General features: G+C 35.0%; 1 protein-coding gene across 1 annotated transcript in view; it reads right to left on the bottom strand.

Moving 5' to 3' along the window:
* ZMYM2 (zinc finger MYM-type containing 2) overlaps positions 1-19,487 on the bottom strand; it is a 147,231-nt gene that overhangs the window by 73,310 nt on the left and 54,434 nt on the right. The window contains exons 8-12 of the mRNA XM_090273724.1: positions 16,460-16,531; positions 7,204-7,354; positions 6,628-6,743; positions 3,408-3,524; positions 266-416 (exon numbers count right to left, since the gene is read on the bottom strand). Of these exons, the coding sequence (XP_090129850.1) occupies positions 266-416; positions 3,408-3,524; positions 6,628-6,743; positions 7,204-7,354; positions 16,460-16,531 (607 nt within the window). The remainder of the gene's footprint in view (positions 1-265; positions 417-3,407; positions 3,525-6,627; positions 6,744-7,203; positions 7,355-16,459; positions 16,532-19,487) is intronic.

Genomic DNA, 19,487 nt, shown 5'->3' with positions numbered 1-19,487 from the left:
TGATTTTTTTTAATTCTCAAAACTTCTCTTAAATGGAAAACAGATTACTAAAGTTTTAGAGATCAAACACCTAAGATTCGGAGGTCTATTAAATATATATAACAAAACAAATTAACATTTTCTGTACTGCAAACTCAGTATCTTATGTTCAGCTACACTACCATTGTACAGCTCCTCTGGATATATGTAGATACATAATTTGAAAATATTTTGGCAAAAAAATTATTATATATTAGTAAGTTATGAACACTGTATGTACACTTGCCTTCACTACAGAAGGGTCTCTTAACGCCAGAGAAATTTACTGTTTCGTGAAGAGTCTTCTCCTCTTGACAGTACTCACAATATGTAACTATGCAATGCAGCTTCTTATAGTCGTCTGAGCAGGTTCTGCTGCAGAATTGATGCACTTTATTCTAAATGCACAATGGGAACCTTGGTAAGCAGAGGACAACCATCTCAAGAACAAGTTTAAGAAATAAATAAGCCATATTTACAGAAACTAAGTTAAATCATTTACCTACTTACTATTATCTTCCTTGGGAATACATTTCTGATAAACCAGATACCTAGTTTGACTAATTCACTGCTATATTTATTGACATAGCTCCACAAATTTTAACACCATTAATTACCCAAAACTTATAATGAAAGAATTACAAGCAACACCAAAGCAAGAGAGCAGTCTGGTGTTACTAAGAGAACTGTAGAAATGGGAAGAAAACAACAGAAAAAGATACAACATAGGTAAGGTACAAAAAAGATGAAATTATTGAGTATAGTTAAGTAGGCTCATTCTCATTCCTATCATAGCTTAACAGTAACAGACCTATTGTGACTAAGATATTCAACTTGGAGCAATAACACAGCGTGCTGCTAAGCATGAGACTGAGGAGGCTCTCTTGAATAGAGCAAGGTTAGTAATTATTTAGTTATTTCTCCTGGACCCAAACCCATAACAGCCAGAAATACTTTTCAAATATGCAGCTGAAGAGGAAAAAGTTAAAACTTTATGGGCAGCAGTGTTGCCTCTGCTATTATGGAGGATAAAGACCAAGTCTAAACCATTTAACATTAGCAAAGATATCTGAAGACCCAGATAAGAAAAAGTGAAAGAGCCTAGGAAATGCAAGTTAGTAAGGCAATCATCAGTGGAAAGGTGCCCCATCAAGGATATCTAAGTATAAAGGAAAAGAAACTGAAATTATGAGAAGCAAGAAGCCCCAAGTTCTCAATTACCTGAGGGGCAGGCACAGCTCTCATTCAGCCTGAGGGTGTTTCCAAACACCTTCCAATACTTGCCTTCCACATAAGTGAAAGCAACACAGCAATAAGACTGCAAAAGCAGCCCTGGCTGTTGCAGTTCAGTGGATTAAGCGCCAGACTTCGAACTGAAAGGTCATCGGTTCGATTCCCAGTCAAGACACATTCCTGGGTTGTGGGCCAGGTCCCCAATTAGTGGCGTGCGAGAGGCAACCAATCGATGTATCTCTCACACATTGATATTTCTCTCTTTTTTCCCTCCCTTCCCCTCTCTATAAAAATATATAAATAAAATACTTTTTATTATTTTTTAAAGAAAAAAAAGACTGCAAAAGCAGGGTGGTGCTAACATGGAGAGGGTAGAAAGGACCTCATTTTCTTCTTTTATCAAGACTCAAGTTTATGCAGGACCTTCATCTCCTGTATGATACTACTCTATGTGCTTGCTCATGGACTCTTTTACTCATTCCCCACCATTCCTTCATCCATTCTCACTAGGAATACAACTTTCTTCTGGCTAGAATAAAAAGAGGGTTTTAGTCACTAAAAATCATCACTGGGTGCCATCAACAGTCTCAAAAAATGATGGGTTAAAATGCTCTTGAGACTACACGAATCAAATTAACAAACTAGAAAATTTTCTAGGGACTGAAGTGTTTGGATAGTGAAATTTCAGATTTCCAAAGTACTATAAAAATTTTGTAGTCTAGCCCTGGCTGCTGTGGCTCAGTGGATTGAGTGAGCGTCAGACTGCGAGCCAGGTGTCACTGGTTCAATTCCCAGTCAGGGCACATTACTAGGTTGCACGTCAGGTCCCCAGTTGGGGGCGCAAGTGAGAGGCAACCACACAGTGATGCTTCTCTCCCTCTCTTTCTCCTTTCCCCTCTCTCTAAAAATAAAATAAACATTTTTTTTTTTTAATTTTGTAGTCTGATTACGGATACTATCTTTTTACCTAAGATTTGCCAACAGCCACTAATAAGTTTTAGCTCAGGAGCCATCTATTGTCAGCACTACACCTAGTACACCATTTTACATACTACATGCCCTCGAAAAAGGTGAAAAAAAGAATGGCCAAAGATGAACAATGCTTAAGAAAGCAATGTTCAGCCCTGACTGGCATGGTTAAGTGGGTTCAGCATCATCACTAGGTTCGATTCCCAGTTAGGACAAATGCCTAGGTTGCCTGGCAGCCAAGTCCCCAGTTGGGGGTGAAGGGGATGGTAAGAGAGGCAAACCAACTGATGTTTCTCTTGTTCACCAATGTTTCTCTCCCCCTTCCTTCCCTTCTCTAAAAATCAATAAATAAAACCTTAAAAAATAAAATAATTTATGAAGAAGGAAGAAGGAAGAGGGAAGAAGGAAGAGGTAAGGAGGAAAGGGAGGAAGGGGAGGAAGGGGAGGAAGAGGAGGAAGAGGAAGAAGAGGAAAAAGAAGAAGAAGAAGAAGAAGAAGAGAAGGAAGAGGAGGAGGAGGAAGAGGAAGAAGAGGAAGAAGAATGCAATGTTCAGTTAGGGTCATCTTGTCCATCCATTCATCCACTATTACTGTCCCTTTATTGAAAGAAAAATTAATGATCACAGTTTTAGCTAATGGCAAAAAGATATGGCAAAGTAAATTAATAAAATGGTAAAGGCAAGAGTGATGAGAAAATAAATTTATATTGAGATTCTTTTACTAAAAAAAATTATGAAATGTTAAATTAAATTACAACATAGTAAATGACTACCAAATTCTATTTAACAGGTAGCAGACAATATAATATATTAGAGTTCAAAGAAAATATTTATAAGGACAGGTAGAGAAAAGAGATGGTGAAAGTAACAGTACAGATATGCCAGAAACATAGCTAAACAAAGTGACACTCGACAAGCTATTATGAATATAAAAGTGAATATGACTTCAATAATTTGTTTTACATTAAAAAAAAATCAGATCCTTTGTTGGTGCCACTCCCGCACAAATAATTCAAATATGATTATGCACCATATTTAATGATTACATCTTTTCTTTCTTAATGATACACATAATCTGAAAAGGTGATCCATATCCATTAAGAAACAGATTCTCAGATTGAAAAACCACAGTTATTTTACTAGACTTTCTTTAGCACTAGATTATAAACATAACAAAATATTACTTGCCTCCCATTCCAGGATTTCTGGCTTTGAACAAAAGGAGTTTTTGCAATAGTTGCATTTCAACTGAATATCACCTGGAGCTACAAACTGGCCATTTGGAGATGACTGCATACTTAGAGCCTTAAACAAAACAAAAAACAAAACATATTGAGTCTGATGTAGACTTTAGAATTTTTATTTGTAACAACTGTCAAATATCCACAAAATAGTATGTATTTTGTTTAAGTATTTCAACACATAAAATTACATTTCTCGGTTGTCTTTAAAAAGTATAGTAGCATTCTAAGTACGTTTTCTGAAATTAAAATTCATTTATCACAGAATTAATTTTATTTTTTTTTAATGTTTTATTTATTTATTTTTAGAGAGAGGGGAAGGGATGGAGAAAGAGGAAGAGAAACATCTATGTGCGGTTGTCTCTCACTTATCCCCAACTGGGGACCTGGCCCGCAACCCAGACATGTGCCCTGACTGGGAATCGAACCAGCGACCCTTCAGTTCGCAGGCCGGTGCTCAGTCCACTGAGCCACACCAGCCAGGGCAGGATTACTAATTTTTTAAATATATGAAAAAATCATACCATTCATAATTTTTTTCTCTTTAAGAAATTGTAAGGAAATAATACTGAGGTTATTTAACCAAGTTCTGAATTAGTAAATAAAAATCTAGACTCAAGGGGTAGCTCAGCTGGTCAGAGTGTTGTCCCAATACACCAGGGTTGCAAGTTCAATCCCCAATGAGGGCACATATAAGAATCAACCAATGAATGCATAAATAAGTACAAAAAAATCAATGTTTCTCTTTCTCTCCCTCTCTTTCACACACCGCTCTCTCTTTCTCCCTTAAAATCAATAAAGTTTTGTTTTGTTTTTCAATTTAAACCCTAGATCCCTGCTCTCTAATGCTGACTGACTGCTGACCTGTCCGTCCCATGTGCACTGTTGCCATCGATCATTCCAAGTCCATCAATAAAAACTGCCCACATTACTTTTTAAAGCTGATCATTTCTTATACCAAATGAGGGGAACAAAAGATTTACAGACTGGTATTGATACTGGGAATTTATTTTGATTTTACTACATTTCAAGTTAAAACCATTTATAGCACAGAAAAAGATGTAAGCATACATGGGCTTTAAAACTTTTAATCTAACCTGAGTGGGTGAGTACACTGATACTTATTTTCATTCTTTAATCCATATTAAATAATCTTCTAAATGTGGGAAAATAGTTTATAAATTTTTTCAATGTCTCAATGAAGAGAAAATGACCTTTATCTAATTTTTAAAACTGCATTGTTGCCCTGGCCAGGTTGGTTGTAGAGTCATCGTATACACCAAAAGGTTGCAGGTTTGATTCCCAGTCAGGGTGCTTATAGGAGGCAACAATTGATGTTTCTCCACATCAATGTCTGTCTCTCCCCCAACTCCCTCTCTGAAATCAATAAACATATACTTAGGTGAGGATTTTTTCTTTCATTTTTTTAAAACCTCTGCATTGTTCAACACAATAAAATTTGTGAAAAAATAAAACATACAGATTTAAGACAGTAACTATCAGGTGAATAAAATTTTCAAATAAAAACCATCATTACCCTTATTGTTTTCAAAAAATTTCAATTCCATTAATTATTTTTTACAAATGAAATACCATCCTCTTATCTAATTTTGAATTTAAAAAATCATCTAATGAAGACATAGAGTTCAAAATTTATGGCTGAGTTTAAGATAAAGAGAAAGAGGGAAATGCTCCTTTTCTATTTGTCAAACTTCTATTACCTTTATGCAGTCACAAAGTGAAAAGGCTGCCTACAGACTTATTTGGATGCATCCCTCAGAAGTCAGTCTAAATTCAGTGTTTCTTTAAAATATTCAATGTACTGTTATACAAACAGTCTCATCAACTTATGGGCAATACAAGTTTCAATTAAAAGAAAAAAAATTAAAACATTTTCAATTAACATTTCAGTTTACCCAACATCAAAATGGTATAAAGAAAGTAATAATCTGACAAGCAGAATGCCAAAGACACTTTTTATTCATCTAATTATTCCTTATTTCTTAATTTCTATTTTATAAAAAGGCAACATGTCAGAAGCAGTATTTACCACTCTAAGGGTGTATCAATGGCCATAATCCCAACTTCCAAAATGAAACTTTAGTCTTGAATATGGGTAATTAATTACCCAAGCTCAGCTGAGCATATAAACTACTAACAAAAACAACACTGACCAGGCCGAATTCAAAACCACCTCAACTTAAATGCTAATAACTGTTAACTGCTGTAACATACATAAAAGACTGAGCTTTCATTTTAAATAAATTAACACAGACCACAGTGCCTGCAGCACAGAACTGCTGAAATTTTCATAGACCAGGTAGTAAACCTACTCAAGACCATTTAACTAATACTAAACCCCCCTAACTATCCTTCCTAGTGGTCAATCAGCTTAAGTTTGAACACTTCCGGTAATACTATCTTCAGAGACTATCCATATGCCAACTTTGAAGAACTATGTAATTTACCAAATTAAAAGTTGTTTTCATTTACCAAAATGAAAAATGTCTTCCAGAAACTCATATTAATTTATGGCCTACTATAACAAATCCAATCCCTCTTTTGCCTGGCATATTTCTAATATATGAAGAAAATGTTTATGCTCATCATTTCAAGGCTAAATATACCTACATCTTTCATGAAACAGAATTCCCCATAAGAGTTACATGATGTTATTCACACTGTCTACTAAGAAAATACTACACATCAGGCATTGAGCTCAATTTTATTTATTTTCCTTCAAAGTCTTTCATAAATCCGATTAAAAATTCAATTAGATCATCTAAGTAGAGAGCTGGAGGCAACCATGTCTACTATGACTCAAGGACAGTGGTTCTCAACCTTCCTAATGCCGCAACCCTTTAATACAGTTCCCCATGTTGTGGTGACCCCCAACCATAACTAAAGCATAGTGATTAATCACAAAAACAATATGTAATTACAACATATGTGTTTTCCAATGGTCTTAGGTGACCCCTGTAAAAGGGTCGTTCAACCCCCAAAGGGGTCACGACCCACAGGTTGAGAACCGCTGCTCTCGGATTTTCACCCACCAATGTGACCCTCAACAAACTGGACAAATCAGCACATTAAGCAAGAATACTACACTGTTCATTTCCTATGTCTATTTTATTGGGGTAGGAGATATGCAAAAATAAGTAACAAACCTGAAATTTAGCCACACAACTGGAATTGCAAAAGTTATACAGTTTTCCATCAGGCATTGTGGCTTGATATTGAGGTAAAGAGTTTCGCTTACAAAAATGGCAAATAATTCCCAAACCTAGGAGGGAAAAGGCATATATCTGATTATTTTATAAAGTAATAAAAGATTTTTTTTTAAATCTTACTTAACCTCAGAATAGTTTCTTAATGGAAACTTCTATAAACTATCCTTTAATGTCCAAGGTTATTTACCTTAAAAAATACTGTCTTAAAAAACTACTATTATGTCTCTAAAATACACACAAACACATGAAAAGTCTCAGTCTTTGATAATGTCTGGATGGAAAACACTTTCAGCTATGAACACAGACATGGGACAGAATTTCAAGAATAATTTCAAAATTCAATGAAATATAAATGATCAAAATCATTAAGATAGTTTTTAGTAATACATTTAATGATAACAAAAATTAAGTTTATGTAGTTAAAACAAGCATAAAAATAAAGTTAAAGGAAAGAAAGTAATTAGAATATTAATGTTATTAACATTTTTAAATTCTAAAATTCCTTAAACTTACTTTGTGATTTTGCATATTTTGTCTTGTGACTGTTCATGCAAACAGTGGAACAGTATGGCTCCATATATCCATTAGGACCTATACACTGAGTCATGTCAAAAAACCTGCACTGTGTTCGGCAACCAGTGCAAGTGGTCAGTTTTCCATATTTCTAAAATTTGGAACAGAAAAAGATAATTAAGAAAACCACAATTAAACTTTAAAAAATTATTGTATTTTTAATTATACCTTTTCTATCTGTAAAACAATACTATTAATATCTAATGAGGGTTAGTGGGTCAAAAGTGCAATGCAGATAAATAAGATTCAAACAAAAGTAATGACCTGAGCTAAGTGACCTTCAAAAATGGTGTTTTCCATAATAATTTAACAGAATCCCTAAATATAAGTTACAACTGAAAATCAAAGAAAGGCACAGAGATTTCTGTTTACAATGACATACTTCTTTAAAGTCATTTGACAGAAAAAATTAAATAGACCTAAAAATATAAGCCTTAATAATCAAATAAATACAACCTTTCAGAGAAATAAATTTGAAGACATTAAATATTTTCTTGAAATGATAATTGTCCACTTTTGGAATGTCTCTTAAAACTGATTTACTACCTATCTACTATTTTTAGAACCTTATTCAACCAAAATAAAACTAAATTTTGTAAAATTTCCTTAAATAAAAAAAAACAAACCCTCATTCAAAATGATTTTTGGCTATTAACCAAAGTCAATAATTAGTAAACAGATAATAACCAAGTCAATCCTTCTGCCAAGGATGACTATTTGCCAACATTGATGTAATACAGAGAAATGAGGTAGAATATATGATGGTAAGACAGAGGAGATACAGTCTAAAAACTGCTAAACAAAAGCAGTATCATTGACATATACAGTCTTACAAAAATACAATTTAAATGAACTGGTGGATTTACATTAAAATATTTACTTGATAGTCATAATTAGAATTCAAATATGAGGTAAAAAAGTGTGTTAGAGCAACTATCATCTCTTCTGAGCATTTACAGAATGGTCTCTCATCTGCATACTCAACAGCATCTAGTACAATATGATGATAGAAGAAAACCTGAAATGTTCCATAAATGGATATATAAACAGATGTCAAGGAAGATGACAATCAGAGCAAAAATAACATAAAATGGGTAAACTGCAGGAATAAATTGCACGAGGGCCAATGAATTTTAGAAAATAAAAGTAATAAATTGTAGATAAAAACAAGTAATTAACATCAACATCAAAAAACTGTAAGAGACTGCCAGCCAAGATGGAGGCCTAGACAGACACACTCTGCATCTCCTTCCACAACTAAGAAGGAATACAACTATCTCGAAACTAGAGACAACCAGAAGTTCCAAAAAATCAAGCGGCGTGGAAGCCCAACAAACAAATATATAAAGAAGAAATACTCATCCAGAAAAGTAGGAGGGATGAACAGGAAGCAGGGGGAGCAGCAGCAGTGGCAGCAGCAGTCCAGCAAAAAATGCAGTCACACAATTTAAAAGGGAGGGAGGGACACCTGGGGAGCGCTCCCAGCACCAGACTAGACCACACAGCTCAGTTTCAGTGCCCGGGACAATAAATCCTCATCACTTCTGACTGTGCAGACCAGTGGAGGTTGGGGCAGAGAAAGAAACTGCCAGTCTCTCAGCAGAGGCCGTTTGTTTAGAGGGCCCACATGGTCCTAGAACGTCCACAGACCCACCCATTCTGGAACGACGACCAGGGCCACAGTTAGAGGGGCGCCAATCCCACATGGAAAGTGGGAGAAGTGCCTGGAAAAGGTGCGAATACTGAGAAAGTGGCACTGTTCCCTCTCAGAACCCTCCCCCACATACAACGCTACAACATGATGAAGCAGGTCACTCTGCACTGACAAATCCCTAAGGCTCTGCCCCTTACAACGTAAGAAGAGCAACAGCTCTACATGGGACGCGGAGGCGAACAAACACAGCAGCCTGTCAGAATGAGGAGAGAGAGAAATATAACCCAAAAGGGGGAACGGATCAAGGTTCCAGTGAGAGAACTAAGAGACGAGGAGATAGCCAACCTAACATAGAGCTCAAAACACTAGTGATAAAGATGCTCACAGTCTTGACAGATACGCTTAAGTACAGCAAACACAGAAAGGAAGAAATGAAGACTATGCTAAATGAAACAAAGGAAAATCCACACAAAACCAGTGGTGAAGGGAATGAAACCAGGATTCAAATCAATGATTTGGTACGTAAGGAAGAAATAAACAGTCAACCAGTCAACCAGAATGAGGAAACAAGAATTGAAAAAAATGAGAAGCTTAGGAACCTCTGGGACAGCTTTAAGCGTGCCCAACATCTGAATCATAGGGGTGCCAGGAAATTGAAAACTTGTGTGAAAAAATAATGAAAAAAAACTTCCCTAATTTGGTGAAACAGATACACATACAAATCCAGGAAGCACAGAGAGTCCCAACAAGCTAGACCCAAAGAGGATCACATCAAGACACATCATAATTAAAATGCCAAAGGCTAAAGATGAAGAGAGACTCTTAAAAGCAGCAAGAGAAAAGAAGAGAATTACCTACACAGGGGTGCCTATAACACTATCAGCTGATTTCTCAAAAGAAACTTTGCAAGCAAAAAGGGACTGGCAAGAAGTATTCACTGTGATGAAAAGCAAGGACCTACTACCAAGATTACTATATCCAGCAAAGTTATCATTTTAGAATGAAAGGGCAGATAAAGTGCTTCCCAGACAAGGTAAAGCTACAGGAATTCATCATCACCAAGCCATTATTATATGAAATGTTAAAGGGACTTACTGAAGAAAACGAAGATCAAAACTATGAACATTAAAATGACAACAAACTCACAACTATCAACAACTGAATCTAAAAAATAAAAACAAAATCCAACGAAGCAAACCAGAACAGAAACAGAATCATAGGTATGGGGAATATGTGGAGAATTATCAGCTGGGAGGGGTAGGGGGATAAATGGGGAAATGGTGCAGGGATTAAGCATAATTGGTAGGTACAAAATAGACGGGGAAGTTAGAATAATATAGGAAAGGGTGAAACCAAAGAACTTATATGCATGACCCATGGGCATGAACTAAGGGGGGTGGGATTCCTAGAGGGCAGGAGGGTTCTGGGAAGAGGGAAGCAAAGGGAAAAGATATTGGGACAACTGTAAGAGCATAATCAATAACATATACTTTTAAAAAAAACTGAAAGAGAAAAACGATGACTTTCTCAGCACAAAACAAGTATGTGCAGGAAAGTTGTTATATTCATTCTAATACCATAAAGTATAACCCATGCTGCCTAGTTCCTATTTACTCAACTATCGCTTATAGGAAGCCCTGAGTTTTACGTTGAAAGTGCAAATCAACTCATTCTTCAATCTCTGATAGGCTCCAGAAAGAAATACTTATTAATAGCAAAAGAATGGTAACAAGAAAGAAAGAAGAAAAGCTATAATAAACCTACTAAATCTAATTATGACTCTCCCAATGTTTGTAATGGCAACATATTTCCCTAAGGCCTATATAATAATTTAAATTGTTATGTTTGGGGAAAAACATTTTTTAAAAATAAAATAATGGAATATAAAAGAATGTCCAAAATCTGATACCACAGTACAAATTAGAAATACTAAAAATATCAGGACACCTGTCATTGTATTGCAGGATCACTCCCGGAGATGTATGCATGAGACTTCCAGGTAGCAGCACCTATAAAGAATTCTTTTACCAATAATTCAATAAATGAAGTCCAACCACCTAATCTAATCTTGGATTAGTTTCATTTTTCTAACTTATTGGAAATGTCCTTCAATTTCACAGTAATTTTATTGGCAGAAATGTTTTAATTGACAAGTTTTAAGACATAAAATTAAAAGTAGGCCAGTTGAATTGGGTGAAGTAAACAAGGAGCTAAGCAATTAGTCTATATCAGCAAGTACTTTTATCTGAAGATAATGAGAAGGTACTATCAGAAAGATAGAATCATTAATATTGAAAATGTTTCAGCACAGCTACTTTCATAACTACCACTACTTCAAACACAGGACCCATTTAATGGAAAAACATTAGCAAAAAAAAAAAAAAAAAGGATTAAGAAAAAGAAAGAAATGTTTATACCTTCTATGTAAAAATATGAGATTAATTATATTTAAATTTCATGTATCCTATAAATATGCATCGTGTGACTTAAAGGAAGAAAATTAAATAGAACAAATCCACAATTAATACATTCTCCATTCAGTCAAGGGAGAAAAATAAACCTACTTACAAGCTCAGGGGAAAACAATGAAGTAGAACTGATAGAAACAAGATACTAGTAAGGAAAAAGGTAAAATATAATGGTAGTTTATAGCAAATTAGCTCACTTTCAGGCTGATCACTGAGAAAAGGTGCCTCACATTTTAATTTTAACCAATTCCATGTGAATATCGAAGTTAAGCATCACATGACTTAAGAACTTCCCCTAATTTTTCCTTTTACATTTCATTTAGAACATTTTGACCAAGCAAGTGGACAACATGGGTACCAGGTGCCCAAGACATAAAGGTTTCAGGTACTTGTTGCTGCAAATCTAATCTAGGATATGGACACTGAGATAATCAGCACATAACCTACTTCCTAGCCACATTCCTCTACAATTTAACTTGAGACCATGGTGTTACATAGAAAATAATGTATTATCCTCATGTTCAATAACATCTACCTAAAATGTGACATTCTCTTTTGTTCTAATTGGAGGCAATAAACTACATTAGTTTTAGCAGAACCTATAAATTCCTCAGTAATAAAAATCCCCAGCTTTTTGTATACTATTGGCAGATAGGTCAATCTATCATCAAGTTCAACATTATTTCAAAAAACACTGTAGTTTCCCTCACTGGTTTGGCTCAGTTGGTTGGAGCATCTTCCCATACACCAAAAGGCTGCAGGTTCGATTCCTGTTGAGAGCACATAACTAGGTTGCAGGTTTGGTCCCTCCCTGATCAGGGTGCACACAAGAGTCAACCAATCAATGTTTCTCTCTCACACCAATGTTTCACTCCCTCTCTCCTTTCCCCTCTCTCTAAAAATCAATATGCACGTCCTCAAGTGAGGATGAAAAATAAAAAGCACTGTAGTTATCAACCACACTATTTTATTACTTAGTGCATTAATAAAGTACATATCACATTTGAAAAACTTTAGAAATGTTTTGATAGCTATTTTGATTTAATATATTCTAGTTGTAATCATATTTTACTTTTTGCATTTAATAACAGTCTGAGAATTGGGCTATACACATTACTAAGGGAGTCAAAAGCACAAAAATAGTTAAAAACCCTGATTAGAGGGACTGGTGATAAAATGTCACCATGACATGACATAACACTAATTTTTACACTTAGATTAAAAAATAAATTCCAGGAAAACTTATACTTCACTTATTCAATAAAATCCCAATAGTATCTTTATTTTGAAGATGTTTATGCAGATAAAAAGGGTCTAAAACACTGACAGACCATTATGTTTTACTTTTCTTCATTATTATATAATTTATAATTTTTCTTTCAACACACATACTACTTGTAATTTTTCAAATTTTTCTAATTGACAACAGATGCTAAAAATAGTAGCTGAAAAGTATGCTGAGCAACAGGATATTTATAGAGTATAACATATACACAAAAAACTTCATACAGAGGGAAGAACAGCAACTGTACCCTGTATAAATTCCACAGACACCTCCTGAACTAAGTGAACCAAGTCAACATACAGACATCATGTGCCTTCAGGTGTGATCCACTAAAACTGGTACAATATCACTTATGAGGTATTCATACAAAACACGTATGACTTCAATATATGCCTGAGAAAATATCAAACTCAAATTGAGGGGCAACACTCCTGAAGTATTCAAAAATGTCAAGGCTGAGAAACATTAAAATAAAGATTGAGGAACTGTTTCAGTTTAAAGCAGACAGTACTTCCACCCCCAACCATGATGGAGTAACAGAGACTAAGATGTAACTGCCCATCCCTAATTACCAGGAAACTAGACAGAAGATATAATACAATGGCTTTAAAACACTGCGCAAAACACAATATAATTCATTATTAAGAAATTTAAAACATCACATTGTAGAAGGATAGAGAAATGACAGGATACAAACAGTAGACAAAGATATTAAAAGACCTATGATAATTATGCTGATATAGTCAAGAAACCAGTAGAGAAAAACATGAATATAATGAGGCAAGGAACAGAAGGTACTAAAAATATCCAGATGTAGAGATGACAAACACAGTATCTGAGATGAAAAATACACTGCATTTTATTTGATTGTTTATTGTATTAAAGATTAATAAAATCAAAAATACAATAACAGAAACTCTTAAAATTAAGCAAAAAAGAAAAAGAAGCTTAAAAATCACAAGTAATAGAGCCACAGTGATTACAGGATAAGAGCAGGAAGTCTAATATATCCAGAACAGGGGTCTCAAAGGGAGGGAAAAAAGGACAAAAATTAAATTTTAAGTATATTTTATTGATCATGCTGTTGGAATTGTCCCAATTTTTTTTCCCCTTTGCTCCTCTCCACCAAGTAGCACCCTTCCCTGCCACACAGTGCAACCCCCATTAATTCATATCCATTGGTCGTTCATGTAAGTTCTTTGGCTTCTCTGTTCCCTACACTATTCTTAACATAGCCCTGTCTATTTTGGACCTACCAATTATGCTTCTTAATCCCTATACCATTTCCCTCTTTCTCCCTCCCACCTGATAACCCTCCAAATGATCCCCATACCTATCATTCTGTTCCTATCCTGATTGTTTGCTTAGTTTGTTTTTATTTTTTAGATTCTGTTGCTGATAGTTGTTTTGTTGTCATTTTAATGTTCATAGTTTGGATCATCTTCTTATTCTTAAATAAGTCCCTTTAACATTTCATATAATAATGGCCTGGTGATGGTGAACTCCTTTAGCTTTACCTTGTCTAAGAAGCACTTAATCTGCTCTTCCATTCTAAATGATAACTTTGCTGGATAGTAAGTCATCTTGATTGTAGGTCCTTGCTTTTCATCACATTGAATACTTCTTGCCAGCTCCTTCTTGCCTACAAAGTTTCTTTTGAGAAATCAGCTGATAATGTTATAGGCAACCCTTTGTAGGCAACTGTTTCTCTCTCTATTGCTGCTTTTAAGATTCTCTCTTCATCATTAATCTTTGGCATTTTAATTATGACGTGTCTTGGTGTGCTCCTCTTTGGGTCTAACTTCATTGGGACTCTGTTTCCTAAATTTGTATGTCTAATTCCATCACTAAATTAGGAAAGTTTTCCTCCATTATTTTTTCACGTAATTTTTCAATTTCTTGCTCTTCCTCTTCTCCTTTTGGCACGCATATGAGCTGGATGTTGGCACGTTTAAAGTTGTCCCAGAGGTTCCTAAGACTCTCCTCATTTTTTCCAATTCTTGATTTCTTCATTCTGGACTGGTTGACTATTTATTTCTTACTTATGTTCCAAATCGTTGAGTTGAACCCCAGCTTCCTTCCCTTCACCATTGGTTTCATATGGGTGTTCCTTAGTTTCACTTAGCATAGCCTTCACTTCTTCCCTTATGCATCTGTCATACTTAATCTTGTCTGTCAAGTCTGTGAACATCGTAATCAGCAGTGTTTTGAACTCTTCATCTGTTAGGTTGGCTCTCTCCTTGTCACTTAGTTCTCCCACTGGAATCTTGATCCGTTCCCTCTCTTGGGCCATACTTCTCTGCCTCCTCAATTTGACCACCTCCTTTGTTTGCCTGTGTCTTAGGTAAAGCTGTCGCACCTGTTACATTGTAAGGGGCAGAACATTAGGTATTCGTCAGTTCAGGGTGACCTGTTTCACCATGTTGTGGCACTGTCATTGGAAACAGGTCTGAGAGGGAACAATGCAGCTTGCTTAGCACTCGCCCCTTTTCTAAGCACTTCTCCCACTTCCTATATGGGACTAGTGTCCCTCTATCTGTTGCCCTGGTGTGGTTCCCAGGGTGCGTGGGTTTGTAGACATTCTAGGACCTCTGGGATACTCTAAATAAATGGACTCTGTTGAGAGACCTGCAGTTTCTTCCTCCGCCCCAAAACACACTGGTTTTCACAGTCAGAACCAACGAATGAGTATTGCTTCTTTATATCTTTGTTTGTTGGACTTCCATACATTTCAATTTTCTGGTAGTTCTGGATGTTTTTAGTTTTGAGGTAATTTTATTTCTTCTTATTGTTGGGGAGGGTGGCAAAGCATGTCTATCTATTCCTCCACCTTAGCCAGAAGTACTCAGACCCCAAAATTTTTGATGGAATAACAATCTATGACCCTGAATTACATGGAACCCAGACTACTTAGTATAATTCTTTTCTTCCATTTGCTATAAGGGGCGTTAATAGACAAACTTTGAATAAGGTCTACAGATTAATCAGATAGTGATATCATATTAAAATAACATTACTTATTTTGATCGCTGTACTACAGTTACAATTATTCTTAATTATATGCATTTATTATGCATATACTAATTTATTCATCTGGATTAATGGGAATATAGATTTGAAAATGGTTTTGCAAAAAAAGGTTTTATTTATATTTCAAGCAGGCACAAAAAAGAGGGACTTTAATATTCTATATATAAATATCTACTGTGGACAAGGTACTGTGCATTAAAAAATTATATCCAAAAAATAGCAGCATAAATACCTAAAAACAAATGATCTCATCACAAGAAAATACTTGTAACATTTATTTAAATAATAATGTTTGTGTATATCATAGAGGTAAAGAAAATCATCTGACATATTTTGTGTATAAATTTTAATATACAAGCATATCTTGTTTTTTTGTGAGTCACAGATATGAGTTTTTTACAAATTTTTAAGACCCTCCACTAGCAAAAAGATTACTTGAAGGCTCAGATGATGGTGAGCACGTTTTAGAGAAAAAGTATTTTTAAATTAAGATATGCACATTATTTTTTTAGATGTAATGCTATTACACACTTAATAGACTGCAGTGTGGTGTAAACATTACTTTTATATGCACTGGGAAACAAAAAGTTGCTGTGACACAGTTTACTAAAATAGTCACTTCCTTGTGGTGGTTGGGAACTGAAGCCCAATATGTCTGAACTATGCTAGCATTCAGAAAGTACAGGACTGTTCAGATATCCTTAACAGTGGCACTTCATGAAAATGTCCAACTTTAAGCCCTGCTACATCCCTACTTACCTCAGTCTGAATCAGGAAAGAGTCCTGCATGTGATCTCGAACCTCCTTCAGGAAGCTTGGATGGCTACCTACCTAAAAAAAATATATATATATTTCAACACTTTATAAAAACATACAAAGAAAGGCTACTACACTGAAAGGTCAATGAGTAAGCTGTAAATGTAGATTCTTAATTATTTGTCCTGTGACTCACGAATTGATTCCAAGTTTTAAAAATGTCTATTTGTTGTAGCCCCAGTGCCACTGCCCAACTTAGACAAGAATTTTTAAGTAAGTTTAATTATCCTATAGAAAAAAATCATGGTTGGCTGGGCAAAGGGAGCAAAACTGGGACACCTATAATAGAATAACAATTTAAAAAAAAGAAAATCCCTCGTTTCAGTCTGGTAGTAAGGATCTGCTGACTTGCACTACATTCTGCTTTCATTTCTGGTTTGTTTAGTTCGTATTAATGTGGTGCTGATTTGCTGCAGTTTTGTTTTCACATTTCTAATTACTACTTACTGTTTACATAGTGGTATAGTTTTGTTAGTGTAAACACAACTTTTCATTTTGTTGGAATTTGTCATACCAGATAAAATTTTAATTCAGGGCTCTAATAATACATTATTTCCTTGTATTTGACTTTAAGCATAACACAGTGTTGGAAAACCTCTTAAATTGCATTTAGTATTTTTAATTGTATAATCATCAGCATTTGTAATCCCATCTAATGAAGCATTTTTGGCCAATTAAAAATAAATAAATAAATCCCTTAATTATAAAACAATAATATAATAATGGGGTAAGGAATTAAAATTACAGCCCTAAATTTGACTAGCTTTTAAGCAGACTTTGCAAAACATCACATTTCTCTAGATGAGAAGATCTCATTAAAGTCTATTAATACTTATAAAGATATCAATGCTTTTTAAATTAAGTGATTTGGAGGTTATTTAATTACAGTTTTCATTATCTGTAAATGCGTTGTTTTTGAAACTCATTTGAAAGAAAATATGACAATTTCCAACACAAACAAATTTACATCCTTGGTCCTTGCAGAAAGCATCCTACTTTCTATGAAAGTCAAGATATTCTGCAAGAAAACGAAAATAACCGGAAGAACTGTTAAGCATTTTATATAGTCTCAAGTACCAGCATCTATTATATTCCAGAAACTAATTAAGCAATAGGGACATAGGTAAAGATGGTAGACAAGTTCAATGTAAAAGACTAAAGTCAAAGGGGAGGGAAGGTCAGGGACAAGAAAAAAATCACCATACAATTTTAGTTCCCAGGCTCCAGGAAAACACATCACTGGAGTATCTTTTGCAGAGCTGTCTAAACATGTCTGATTGTGCTCCTTTATCAAAGGTAAAAGATATGCACGGGTTTCCATTTACTTATAAATTATTAACAGAGTATGGGAATTGTAAAACACATGAAAATATTTTTTAAATGAAACATGAAACAATATTTTAAATTAATTTTTATTCAACGTAAGAAAAAAAGGATATTTTTGATAGCCACTAAAGTTCATTTGGTATTAGTGGATGCTCTGTGAAGTCAGCGTGTGCCCAGGAAGAGAGGAACTCCTATAGCCTCCCAGCATAGTAAAAAGCTCCTCCCCCACCATGGATGAAAACAGAGGCAAACTGAGAGCCTGACTTCTACCTCCACTTGGCAATAATGAGATGGCACATTCCTTTCCCTACCAGAGCAGTGTCAAATAAAACTAGCTAAAGTAAAGGTTTAAATACGATCTAGAGTATCATAATACCCCAAACATCAAGGCTGCAATTTCAAAATTCACTTACTCTACCAAAACCCAGGAAAACAACAATGTAAATGGAAAGAGACAATCAATAGATGTTAACACTGAAAATACAGAAATGTTAGAATTAACTGACAAACAAGCAGCCATTATAAAATTGTTTCAACAAGGAACGAAAGTCACTTAACAATGAAGCGAATCTGATCAAAAAAATAGAAAACAGAAGAACCAAATGGAAATTCTATAACTGAAAAAAAAAGAATAATGCCTTTTTTTTTTTTTAATCCATGGTCAGTCCTGGCTGCTGTGGCTCAGTGGACTGAGCACCGGCCTGCAAACCAAAAGGTCATTGGTTTGATTCCCATTCAGGGTACATACCTAGGTTGCAGGCCAGATTCCCAGTTGGGGGCATGTGAGAGGTAACACATTGATGTCTCTCTCCCTCTCTCTTTCCCTTCCTTCTCCTCTCTTTAAAAGTAAATAAATAAAATCTTTTTTAAAAATAAAGAAATAAATAATAAAAATCCATGGTCAGGTATGTCAAAAGAACACAGGAGCCGAGTCAAAGTGCTCTCAATGGCCAAAGCTAGACAAATTAAATAAAGCAGTACTGAATTATAACCCAAAGTATAAAATAATATCCATGAGTCCCTACTGATATTAGTAAGTGACTGAATAAATTAATAAATGCAGGAGACCAATTTACTATACACAAAAATCCTAGGTATGGATATATTCCTCCCTAAAGGATAACATGACTTCACTCCAAAGAGCAGAACGTGGAACTGGAGAGTGGGAGCTTCACAATGGAGAATTCTGATAAACAGTACTTAATCAAGGTGATAAAATCAACTTCAACAGTCATAAACTATGCTGATAGATGTCCCCTTGTATGAGATGAAAATGGCAACAGTATACAAATAAACACTTCTGTAACCTTCCTCCTAAAAAGCCACAGTCACAGTCTGTCTAAAGATGAGAAAAACATCAAATTCCAACAGAGGGGCATCTTAGAATATACCTAACTCCTTAAAACTTCCCATAGTCAAAGAAAATAGGGGGCATAAATGGGGAATGAGTAAAAAAAATGTAAAGGTCATCAAAAACAAGGGATCAGAGAAAATGCCATGACCAAGAGGAGCCTAAGATAACCTGATTACTGCATATAACGTAGTATCCTGGATGGAATCCTGAAACAGAAAACCACAGTATGTAAAAATTAAGAAAATTCGAATGAACTATGAACTTTATATAATGAAAATATATCACTACCAC

This window comes from Furipterus horrens, unplaced genomic scaffold (genome assembly GCF_987537825.1).
Source record: "Furipterus horrens unplaced genomic scaffold, mFurHor1.1.pri manual_scaffold_4, whole genome shotgun sequence".
NCBI lineage: Eukaryota > Metazoa > Chordata > Mammalia > Chiroptera > Furipteridae > Furipterus > Furipterus horrens.
The sequence above is the reverse complement of the archived record's forward strand: the minus strand, read 5'-3'. Positions and strand labels throughout refer to the sequence as shown.